Source organism: Melopsittacus undulatus, chromosome 1, assembly GCF_012275295.1.
Source record: "Melopsittacus undulatus isolate bMelUnd1 chromosome 1, bMelUnd1.mat.Z, whole genome shotgun sequence".
Taxonomy (NCBI): domain Eukaryota; kingdom Metazoa; phylum Chordata; class Aves; order Psittaciformes; family Psittaculidae; genus Melopsittacus; species Melopsittacus undulatus.
Window position 1 is genome coordinate 20255408 of NC_047527.1, and position 12625 is coordinate 20268032.

A 12625-nucleotide genomic window follows, 5' to 3' on the forward strand; every position below is an offset into this window, starting at 1 on the left:
CTAAATATTCATTGACCAGGGATAAATAGTAAGAAAGTCACTGGTTTAAGTTGGCAGTTTTGGCAACAGGCTGGGGGATTTAGGGTGAATTCTCTTTGCCAATAAATACCGAATAATTTGTGGATGCTGTTCCTATCTGGGAAGGCATATGAACCTGTCTGCTGCACCCCACATGACTACATGTGACCAAAGGAACCTCTGTCTTTACCACCCCCTCTCCTCACTTAACTCACTTAACTTCCTTCCTGCATCTTTAATCCCCAGCTCTTCATCTGAATAATCATATTGCTGGAACTCAGCTGTTCCTGGCTCATTGATACCACTGCAATTAGCAAGCCAGAGTTCCTGCCTGAATTCCCATCACAGTATGTTGGTCCCTTTCTTTCTACTGGCTTTAAATGTGGCAGACATGGTAGGTGGAGGTTGTCCTTTTCTGTCCATTCAGTCAGGCATAGCTGCCCCACAAGCCTTGGGCATTTCACTTTGTTGCTCTCATTCTCTCCTCTGCTTCTACAAATGAGTTGTGACCTTTTCTGTCACTGTGTGGAACGATGAATCCCGCTGGGTCTCTGTCCCACCACACAAGTGAGGCACAAGACAAAATTTGGGACTATCAGATACAAATATCTGGTACAGCTCTCCTACCCACTGAGAGAGAAGGAACATCACCTTGCTGATGGGAAGGTGTTTTCCAAATCCAGTGTCATCTAAGTAACTCTGGCAGTATATGTGTGCATCCTCCCACAGCCCTCAGGGACAATATTCTGTCTTCTGAAGCAGTCATCACTGACCTGGAAGAGGTCGAAGGGATGAAGATGCTGGTGCTCAGCAGTTTCAGGGACACGCTTCAGCGGTGTCACTGCTGAGTGTGCAAACACAGGCTGCTGGAGGAAGCAGGAAAAGTCCACGTAAGCACATTCCCTGGTATGGTGTAGAGCATGTCTTCCCTCTTCTTCTGCTCCAAGCTCTTAGCTCATTTTCCACTCATACTTCCACCTTCCCTCGTTTTCCGTGCCTGTGTTCTGACACCCATAGGCCGCCTCTCCCATAAGGGCCACCCAGCCTTGTCCGAGGCCACCGCAGCAGTCCGGCCCTTCCTTCCCAAGGTCCCTCTGCCGCGGCCCTGGGGCAGGCCCCGCGAGGGCTGAGGGGCGGTGGGAGGGCGGTTGGAGCGGCCGTTGCTGCCTGCGCGCCCCGGGCCGGCGGCGGTTGTGTGGAGGGCACCGCGAGGCGCCGGGGGGCAGCGGAGAGCCGGGCTGCGCACGGCGGCCAGGGGCAAGGTGGCGGTGGCGCCTATGGCGCAAGGCGGCCGCTACCGCAAGATGGTTTTCACATGGTCCTTCGACACCGACCACATGGCTGTGCCGCTTGAGCCTCCTCCTGCTGCCAGGGTAAGCAAGGGCCGCGGCAGCCTCCGGGCTCTGCCCCCGCCTGCCCGTGTAGTGTCCGTGCAGTGGCACTGCGGTGTGTGTGTGTTTGGGTGCTGAGGGTTGTGTGTTCCAAGGGATCATCTGAGAATCAGCTCGGGAGTAGTTCTCATGTGCTCCGGTGGTGGCTCAGTCCCGTGGCAGCAGGGTGGACCCCACCATAGTGCTCTGTGGGACTCGGCTGAGATGGGCACAGTGCCTGGAGCACTGCAGCCCAGTCCTCTCCCGGCTCCACCGCACAAGGTGCAGGGAGCTCAGGTCACCCTTGGGCTCCGTGGCCACTCCTGTGGAGACCTCAGGTCACCCGTGGTTTCCTCAAACCCCGATTCAAAGAGCTCGGGTCACCTTTGGGCATCACAAGCTGATGGATGGCCACACTCTCAAAACAGCCCGTTGTGTTTCAAACCCTGGGGTATACAGGGCAGGCTGGATGGAGCAGTGCCATGAATCAGACACTTGAAAGCCTAGCCTTGTTTTCTTCAAGGCAAAGTTTATGGAGCAGAAAGGGCTCGAAGCCAACACTCAGCCACCCTGTGGGCGTTTCGCTGCATTTGCAGGGCATTGGTCCTCCATTGGAGGCCGTAGGGAGGAGCTGCCAAGGGCAGAAGGCAATTCTGTTTGAAGAGCACTGTGTGTTACATGTTTAGAGCCATTTGGAGATAACCCCTGCTCTGGGAGAAGGGTGGTCAGTGAAATACTTCCAGCAAGAGCAGCTTTCTGAGCCTCACTTTTGCCTTCTAGGCTCCCACGCCACCCCAAAACCTGGCGCAGGAGAGGCTTCTGATCAAGGGGGGGAAAGTTGTGAACGATGACCTCTCTGTCGAGGCTGATGTGTATGTGGAAGATGGAGTGGTGCAGCAAGTGGGACCAAACCTAAACCCTGAGCCACTGACTGGACTCTTTGTGCTGGATGCAACCAACAGGCTGGTGATCCCTGGGGGCATTGATACCCATACACACATGCAGTTCCCTTTTATGGGCAGCAGGTCAAAAGATGACTTCTATTCGGGAACCAAGGTGGGTGCATATATGCGTGTCTGTGTGTGCATTTGGGCTTTTGTAGGAAGGGATGCCTGCTGGTTATTCAATAGTACTTATAGAATCATAGAATAGTTAGGATTGGAAAGGACCTCCAGATCATCTAGTTCCAACCCCCCTGACATGGGCAGGGACACCCCACACTAAAACATATCACCCAAGGCTTCATCCAGCCTGGTCTTGAACACTGCCAGGGATGGAGCATTCACAACCTTCCCTGGGCAGCCCATTTCAGTGCCTTACCACCCTAACAGGAAAGAATTTCTTCCTTATATCCAATCTAAACTTCTCCTGTTTAAGTTTCAACCCATTACCCCTTGCCCTACCACTACAGTCCCTAATGAAGAGTCACTCCCCAGCATCCTTATAGGCACCCTTCAGATACTGGAAGGCTGCTATGAGGTCTCCATGCAGCCTTCTCTTCTCCAGGCTGAACAGCCCCAACTTTCTCAGCCTGTGTTCGTATGGGAGGTGCTTATAAAACAATGGATGTGAATCAAGCACAGGCAATTGTTACTGTCCCTTGGCTGTGACATTGTCATAAGCAGTGGAGATACTCGGAGGTCCACCTTCAACTGATGTGTTACTTTGGTTCCTTCAGACATTTCTGGCTGCAGGTGACAAGTTAAGTGCAGTCATTTGCCCTGGTTGCCCTCATGAAGACTACAGCTTGCATTGGTGCATGCAACAAGCCTTATAGTTTTTTGAGCAAAGGTTATCTAAAGCAACAGTGTAATTCCTCAGTGCCCTGGAAGCACCTATGTGGTAATCTGAACTTTTAGCAAGGGGCAGTGCAAGTTTTTCTTCTGTCATTCATTCACTGCAGACCTCAGTGTGTCTCTCAATGACAGTCCAGTTCAAATACACTTTCTGAAAGTGTCTTATTTCTCCCAGTTTTATACGTGGAGTGGGGTTGGGGTTTTCCCTAGCTTTTTAGCTGATCTCATTGTATTCCTTGCATTAGCAGTGTATCAATTACTACTACTAACAGCATTATTTATTATCTCCATATAGTAAAAATACACAGAGCTCCCTCAAATTTGCAAGGTACTTTTCTAAGCTTTACTGTGCATGCTGAAATTGTTTGCCTACAGAAGGGATCAGATTGCCGTACTTGCTTGTCTGCTAGACAGCATCTTCAGGCAGCCTATTATATCCTGTACTTCTCACAGCAGAACTGGGGTTTGCTAAAAAGGAGAAAGCAATAGTGTAGTGCATGCCTTCAAAATAAACGGATTTCACCAGTGTGCATTTTTTGTGGGGTGCAAAATGCCAGTTTTCCTCTTTGAAATAGTTGAAAAAGTTAAACTCAATTCATTTTAACAAATAGTGTGATGCAGTAATCACACAACTATTAAGAACCTATGAAGTTTGCAGTCTTGCTAAGATTGACCCTGTTCTTTAGCAGGAAATTTAATTTCTTGCTTGCTGCATCATGTCATGCGAGTGCACTTTAGGTTGTCTGAGTGGTCTAATCATAGAGTCATAGAATGGTTTAGGTTGGAAGAGACCTTAAACTTTATCTAGCTCCAACCCCCTGCTATGGGCAGGGACACCTTCTACTAGACCAGTTCCCCCAAGCTCTGTCTAACGTGGCCTTGTCTTGTTTCCCTCTTATTGTACATTTTCATACTCTTAACAAGGAGCTGACTTCTTTTAATGCTGACTCCAGAGTACTGAAGGGATGACTACAAATAGCCTGTATACTATCCTTAAATTACTGGCATATTTCTTTCAATAACAATATTTGTTCCAGCTCAAGATAGATCTGCTGGTGTTGCTGCTGTTATTTGAATGGAAATATTTTACACTGGATAGTTTTAAGCACTAGAGTTGTTCTTTTCAATGAGCACAGAAGTTGTAGTGGCTTATTATAATAGACTGTAATTATTCTGCGAAACTTTGACAAAAAAATTAATTTGTCCATAGCAGCAGATCTTTCCTGACATAACAAAATGGCTGCTATACCAAAAATAACATGTCTCTCCAAGTCAAACATAAGATGCAAAAGAAAAGCTACAGATTTTCTACCTCCAAACTGATTGCTGGAAAGGTATTATAAATGTGAGAATGGATTTTTTTTCCCCTAGACTCTGTAGCTATCTGGTAGAAATTAAGGAATCTAGTGTTGCATGAGACTAACAGTGCTATCTTTTTAAGATGTCCGTAGACAGGAAATATTTGTTGGAATAAAAAAATAATTATAGTTACCATAATGGCTTCCACAGCAGATTTTGGCCTTCATGCTGCTTTTTGTGATAAGTGGACAGAAAAAAATCAAGCCCACAATGTCTGTTCTGCTTGTCTACAGACATCACAGGGTGTGTTTCCTGGCTGAATGACATGCAGAATTTGATTTCTGGAATACTTATTTTATCTGATAGTATACACATGTATATTAATATGTTTTCATTTTCTGCAACAATCCTTTATTTCTCTGTGAAGATCACTTTTATAAACTGATTATCAACAGTGTATCTAGAAATTTGACATTGCAAAAGAAATCAAACAAATGTGACTTGAAGTCAGAAGATGATTTTGTTTGAGATGAGGAAATATGTAAAAGAAACAGCAGTGAATGTGGCTTTCTTTTAAGATGCCTTTGTAAGGTGTTAGTGATTGCATTCTTAAAATGCTTTCATTGCTTAAAAAGAGCCAAAGATGAAGATTTAAGTCGAATATAGGTGCCTGCACTGTCATGTCCCAAAGTAGGGAAGATGAATTGTGTGCTAACTTTCAAAAAAGAAAGTAATATTTTTATTTTTTAGGTTTGAAGTCTGTTGAAAAACTTTTATAAGTCACTGATAAAGGAAGCTGCAAAACAGAGACTGCATACACAGAACAGGATGAGCAGATAGTGCCTAAGAGAGGACTTGAGATCCAGCCAAGTGATCAGATGTCAGAAAGTTAGATATTGTGGACCCTTTTAACCCAAGTCTAAGTGTGGAATGTGTTCAGAGCTATTTACTGAAGGTCATCATCTTGTCTTGCAGATATTCTGGCAAGAGACAGAGCTGTGTTCCAACTATTGCAAAATACGCTACAATGATTAGCCAAGATGTACCCATTCAGCCGAATAAATAAAGGCACAGAATATCTCTCCTGAAAAGAGAGAGGAAAAAAAAAAAGATGTTAGGGAAAAAAGAGAATTTGAGTGGAGTTTGCAACCCATGACTTTTTTTTTTCTTCAAGTCTATAAATATTCTTTATTTCTAAATCCTGATTAAAAAATAAGAAAGCACTCTGTCTTGTTGGAAAAAAAAAAGTAAATTTGCAGTTTGAACAACTTTGCTTGGAGAAAATGTTTGCTCAGCTCATCCCAACTTCACAAATGTTTTTCACTCTCTAAACATTTTTGCAAAATGTACTGACATCTGTACAATTGTATTTCTGATTGATAAGTAAAAGTGAGGAAAGGATTAACTGATCTAGAAAGATGAAGAGTAATATGAATCTGATCTGAATTGGTTGTCTCTGAGGTGCAAAGGGATGTTGTTCAGAGCAATAGAGAGGATTTCTCTGACTAATTGCAACTATTATGGCAATCTGGAAGACTGCAACCATTACAACAAAGGAATTTCTGTATTGGGTCAGTTTCTGTTAGCTGAGGATCTGGTTTCTGGAAATGTCTAACAAAGATCCTTTAAAGGAAAAAAAATAAATTTGGTATTAGACAAGAGTTTAGGGATTTTCGAAGTGGGTTTTCAGAATGTGTTCTTTTTCATTTTGTATCTGCCCCTCAATACTTTTCTGTCACACAGGCTTTTTTTTTTTCTTCAGCTACATAGACTTCAAGGAAGCATTTCTCAAGCTGATCATGGTCTTCTGGTGCTCTTCTTTCTCAGTGATCCCACATGTTTCAGGAAACTCAGTGGTGCATCAATGTCACACTCATCTCCAAACTTTTCATAAGATTTTGTACATGTGTGAAAACTCCTTCAGTCTGAGAATTTCCTCATGATTCTCCTGAATGCCTGTTTGAGAACAGCCTTCTCAAAGAAGGCAAAATTCATCTCCACAATAATTTTGCAAGTTCAGACTTTACTTAGGGGAACACTTCAGTGAGTTTTGGCTTTTCAGTGTATCAAGATAGTTGGAGAGGGTGGGAGGAAATTTGCATTCTCTCTAATACTAAATATTAACTTTCTCCCTTTCAGGCTGCTATAGCAGGAGGAACCACTATGATCATTGACTTTGCCATCCCTCAGAAAGGCTGTTCTCTGATCGAAGCCTTTGACACATGGAAAAGCTGGGCAGACCCGAAAGTCTGCTGTGATTATTCCCTGCATGTGGCAGTTACATGGTGGAGCAGTAAGGTAAACGCAATAGCTGATTTTCAATTCCATTAATCGGTACCACACCTGCTTTGAATTAGTCCTTATGTGCTAAATATAGCTTGCTGGCAGTGTAATAGTATTTTTGTGTATAAAAGCTGCATTTGAAATAGTCCAAACCCTTCTAAAAGTACATGTTTGTACATGTTTGAAAAAAAATACCAGAAAAAAAAAAGAAAGTCTGCAGATAGCCTGTGTCTTTGGATAATACTGCTCAAAGTTAAAGGAAGCAGTAGTGCAAGACCAAGACCAGGCAAGTTAGAGGGGGTAAGAGATGTTTGCTTAAATTTTGCCTTTTATTTCTTTAACACTTGATAACTTATGCTCCTGTTGAGTCTTGGTTGTGATGTTTTGTTTGTTTGGGGTTTTTTTTGGTGGTGTTGGTGTTTTTTTGTTTTTACTGGCTGCAGTAATATCTCCATAAAGTAAAGCAGGACTGCAGCCAATAGTTACTTGACTGTTAGATTATCTGAAAAACCTTTTTGGAATTTACATATTGGAAAATCATCCTTGTTGTGTGAAGGTTTGCTGACAGCCTGAAAGCTTTACTGAATAAATTAACTTTTCAGGTGCTTGACATCTGTCTGAACCTGACCCATGTTTTACAAGACCACTTTGGATCCTCAGGGGATGTGCATCAGTACATAGATACAGTAAATAAATTCCATTTTAAAATACGAGTACTTTCTCTGATTTTTAACTTTTAACATATATGAACCAAAGCCTTCACTCTGCAAACACTCCGTCTTTGGTATTCTGAGCACTAAGCACTAAATAGACTGACTGCAACTTCTAGCTCAAAGCAAAGACATAAAATAAATTCTCCAGTGAAGTCTGAGGAATGTGTGTTTGAAACCGCCTCCGTAGAGAACAGTGGCATTGTACTGAAAAATCCAATAAAACTAGTGAGGTGTAAATCAATGAAATGTTCTGGTTTATGTTAAGAAGTGAACTTTTTTTAAAGGCCAAGATTGAAAGAAATAGAAAGTCTGATGTTTTGTAGCTGTAAAAGATCTGGGTAAAGACAACTGATATTTCATGCCATTTTAATTAGCTGTCATCTCCTCAGGATTGATTAAAAACATACATTCTTTATAGTGCTTTTCCTTTGTCACAGTAAATAGTAAAGAAGAAAATAAATGATATGCCTCTATATTTGTGCCAGAGCAGGATCTTGTGTTGGGTATTTATTCCCACTCAAGATATGCTCCTGTCCCTCCTCTGGATAAGTCCAGAAAATTTCCTTGGGTTTTATATCAAACCTTTCTTAGGCAGATCGAACAAGATAATTACAGACAAGTTTTACTTTCTGAAAGGAATTAATCCTGTGGAAATTGTAATAGTATCACAGATACACATCAATTAGTGTCACCATCATTTTACTGGGAAGGGAGAACCAAAGTTAGGTAATGGATAGTTTAGGTTAGTTCTAGCTAACCAGCTAGAACTGGTTATACAAGAGACCTTTGGGCTAAAATCTGCGTCTTTCTTTCTTTGGGACATAAAGTTTTGCTGGGCTTCACAGACCCCCGCAGAAGCATGGAATCCTATCAAGGAATTCATACAAAAAAAACCCCAAAACCAAACAACAAAACCAACCAGAAAAGCACACTTCCTTCTAGATTTTAGAGTCATTTTGCTTGATGACAGAACATTCCAAAAGGCTGTGTGATGTTGTTTAAAGTCAGGACAAAGCTTCAGGACATGAGATACTTTCTGTCACTGTTATTTAACAGAAGATGAAGCCTATTATGATCCAATTTTGAAAATAAATTTTGCTCAAAACTGCATACTGTATACATTGAATACATTGATCGTAATATTGGATTGGGTGTTTTCAACATCAAGAGATTTATTTGGAGTGAAATGCTGCTTTGTTTTCTTTTGTAAAAATCATTCTCTTCCTGCAATTAGCCTGTACCTTCAGTATCTGCTCTGCAGTGGTACTGGCTTCTGTACTTGAGGGATGAATCTTATACAAGAAGAATAATATAAGTCAGTCTTTAAATATGTGACTTGGGCTGTTTGGACTAAGCATATGTTTGATGCGTGAGTAAGGGATCACCCTTCATAATTACATTATATAAAATTATTAACAGGTTAAATATAATATTGCTGGTTTTTAAAAACTGCTGTCTTTCAGGTAAAGGAAGAAATGAAAACTCTTGTCCAAAACAAAGGCGTCAACTCCTTCAAGATGTTTATGGCCTATAAAGATATATATATGCTCAATGATGAGGAGTTATATGAAGCTTTTTGCTGCTGTAAGGAACTCGGAGCAGTTGCTCAAGTCCATGCAGAGAATGGGGAGCTAATTGCACAGGTAGGCAATTGACATTTTGTCCATCAAAGTCAAGAATGTAAATGAGCCTGTTGCCATTTATAAGCCCTTCAATAGCTGTATTACTACTGTGTCTCAGGGAAGGGCTTTTCTACCCTATTTTAATTCCAGGGAACTGAGGACAAACATTCATGTCCAAGATTGTAAAGAATGCTTGTGGTGAGCTAAGAAATTGTAATCTTGAGTCTTGGATTCAGGGTAGACAGGAGACAAATGATCCTGTTATAATGAGAGTTATACTTGCAATATAATGTGTATACTTTCAATATATATATACTTGACTGACAAAGAGAACAACATTCAGAGCCTGATCATAGACCAAGTCAAAGGGGGAACACTCACCCAAGTATTTAGACATCAGATATGTAATGCCTAAGCCTAGATCTCTCCAAACATAGTCATCTAACAGGAACAAATCCAGAAGTACGAAGAAAGCTTCACTGACTGGGCACAAAAGTCCCACCCTTCATACGTATAATTTCATAATACAAAATTATTAACAGGTCCCTCTGTGCCTAGTTAGACTCTCTTCACACTTGCTATTGCCATTTTGGTGCTGTGTGGAGGCTCTGGGAGTGTAACTACACCAATGTCTTTGAGTTTCTTCAAATATTCTAGTCAGTAATTCTTCAACTCGGCCACAGGTCCCATAACAGAAATTAATTTATTGCTATGCAATCTCAAATCAGGAAAGCATAAATTCCTGGAATATAGTAGGGTAAAAATCTTTTGCCTCTTAAAACTTTGGTGCCTCATTCGAAGGCTCTGGATGTATATCTGTGCTTAGTAAAGATCTTTTTTCTTTCCAGTGAGGGGTTAGTACTGTCACTTCAGTTACTGGCTGTGATCATTTAAGAGTACATATTGAGAGAGGGGTAGGGCTTTCAAAAGGGATGATTTATCCCTGCAAGCTTGTAGAGTGTATTCTCTAAAGTCACTTAGGTATTCTGAGACCTGTGATTGTTAAGAGACGTGTTGGATTTCAGATAACAAAACAATAAGTTCCTTTGAAAAAAAGTCATAACTACTTTGTTTGTTGGGTTTTGTTTGTTTGCTATTGTTTTTTTTTTTTTTCTCAAGCTAGCTTTAGTGGATCATTTAGGATACATTTGCCCAGTGCATGTTCATGACACCATGGTTGCACTGTATCTGAATCTTACATGTTTTTGTGTGTGTTCAGGGTGCAAAGAAGATGCTGGCAATGGGAATAACTGGCCCTGAGGGGCATGCACTGTCTCGTCCTGAAGAAGTAGAAGCTGAAGCCACACAAAGAGCAATTTCCATAGCAAATGCTGTCAACTGCCCCCTTTTTGTAGTCCACGTAATGAGTAAATCTGCAGGGAAATTGATAAGTAATGCACGAAGAGAAGGTAAAAGTCCTAATTCTTTTTGTGTTTGTGCTATGGCATTGGAGAAAGGGTCATGGAAAACCCAACACAGCATCAGTGTTCTACTTGTCATGGGTGCCATAGCCCTCAGAACATGAGTGAATTTCTTGGAGTGGCATGTCTAAACTGCATGTGTTTTGGGGGGCCCAAAGACTGTTAAGCAATGTGGCAGAACACCAGCTGGGATTGAGACTTTCCATTCTCTCCAGAGCAAACTTTTTTTTCCTTTGTGTTGTACCTCCAAAATATTTTCAAAATTATATGACCAGTCTAAGACAAAATGTGCTGTTTTAATCCTCTTCCTTGAGTTATAATCTGTAAACATTTGCCAGCTATATAGATGAGAAATTCTACAACAGAGACCACACCGTGTTTTTGCAGACAATGCTGTGACATGACAAGGATTCCTATTTACTGGCCACTTAGAAATCATGGTGATGATGGCAACATCTGAAAGCATTGATTCTGTCAGGGAAGGGTTTCTCAGGTCATGCACTGCAAGGTTTATAAATAGTTCTGGTCAGCCAAGGGAGCCCTGACCCTCTCGACTATCTGTTGGGCAGCTAGAAGCAGCCTGAAAGATGTAGGGATTCAGGATGTTTTTACCTCCTTATCTGTGGGTTCATATAACCAGGGCAGCCTGTGGAACCACAGCACTGTGAGGAGACATTATATGAGTGGAAGAAACAGGACAGAAGCCCATGATTTGGAGGGCCTAAAACTTTATGGAATATACATCCTCCTTATCTGACCTTACATGAATTGCATATAGACCTCAGTTTCTTTATTTCTTGACTTTAGATAATTCTTACACAGCGGGTGAAGATTATTAATAGCAAAATGTGGAGTATGAGAGCTTGACCAAAGGGCATGAAACTGTTGTGCTAATTGTGTGAACCATTGTGCGGTTCAGTTGATATGCTGAGGGAAAGAATGCATCCAGAGGGACCTTGACATGCTTCTGAGATGGGCTGATGCCAACCTTATGAAGATTAACCATGCCAAGTGCAAGGTCCTACACCTGGATCGGAGTAATCCCAGGCACAGATACAGGTTGGGCAGAGAAGAGATTCAGAGCAGCTATGCCAAGGAGGACTTAGGGGTGTTGGTTGATGAAAAAATGAGCATGAGCTGGCACTGTGCGCTTGCAGCCCAGAAAGCCAACTGTATTCTGGGCTGCATCAAAAGGAGTGTGACCAGCAGGTCAAAGGAGATGATCCTGCCCCTCTACTCTGCTCTCATGAGACCTCACTTGGAGTATTGTGTGCAGTTCTGGTGTCCTCACCATAAAGAGGACATGGAACTGTTGGAACAAGTCCAGAGGAGGGCCACGAGGATGATCAGGGGACTGGAGCCCCCCCCGTATGAAGACAGGCTGAGAAAGTTGGGGCTGTTCAGCCTGGAGAAGAGAAGTCTGCATGGAGACCTCATAGCAGCCTTCCAGTATCTGAAGGGGGCCTATAAGGATGCTGAGGAGGGACTGTTCATTAGGGACTGTAGTGATAGGACAAGGGGTAATGGGTTAAAACTTAAACAGGGGAAGTTTAGATTGGATATAAGGAAGAAATTCTTTCCTGTGAGGGTGGTGAGGCACTGGAATTGGTTGCCCTGGGAGGTTGTGAATGCTCCATCGTTGGCAGTGTTCAAGGCCATGTTGGACAGAGCCTTGGTTTGGTGCAAGGTGTCCCTGCCCATGGCAGGGGGGTTGGAACTATGTGATTTTAAGGTCCTTTCCAACCCTAACTATTCTATGATTCTATCTTATTCTATAATATAGATGGATATATGTATATAGAATATGCATTGATTATGACTTCTAGTAAGTCTTCTCAGTAATTCAAGTTTATAAAGGAAACTACCAGAATATTTTTTACTAGCACATCTTTTGGCACTGTGCTATATTAGATTCCTCCACTAGATGACAGTGCTGCTGGTTATGTGGATTGTATCTATCAGTGTACACTTATTTACACATTCATGTGTGATGGCAACATTAACTACAAGAGGATTAAAGATAAAACACTGGCTGTGAACATGAAAGAGCTAAGATGTGAGATGCTGTTTTATAACACACTATTCAAATAAAAAATTCTATGC

General features: G+C 42.1%; 1 protein-coding gene across 1 annotated transcript in view; it reads left to right on the forward strand.

The window, feature by feature from the left end:
- Nucleotides 1–1295: 1295 nt before the first annotated feature.
- The window catches only part of DPYS (dihydropyrimidinase), a 31779-nt gene continuing 20449 nt past the window's right edge, over nucleotides 1296–12625 (forward strand). The window contains exons 1-5 of the mRNA XM_013129460.2: nucleotides 1296–1391; nucleotides 2202–2444; nucleotides 6623–6781; nucleotides 8943–9122; nucleotides 10321–10510. Coding sequence (XP_012984914.1) covers nucleotides 1296–1391; nucleotides 2202–2444; nucleotides 6623–6781; nucleotides 8943–9122; nucleotides 10321–10510 — 868 coding nt within the window. The remainder of the gene's footprint in view (nucleotides 1392–2201; nucleotides 2445–6622; nucleotides 6782–8942; nucleotides 9123–10320; nucleotides 10511–12625) is intronic.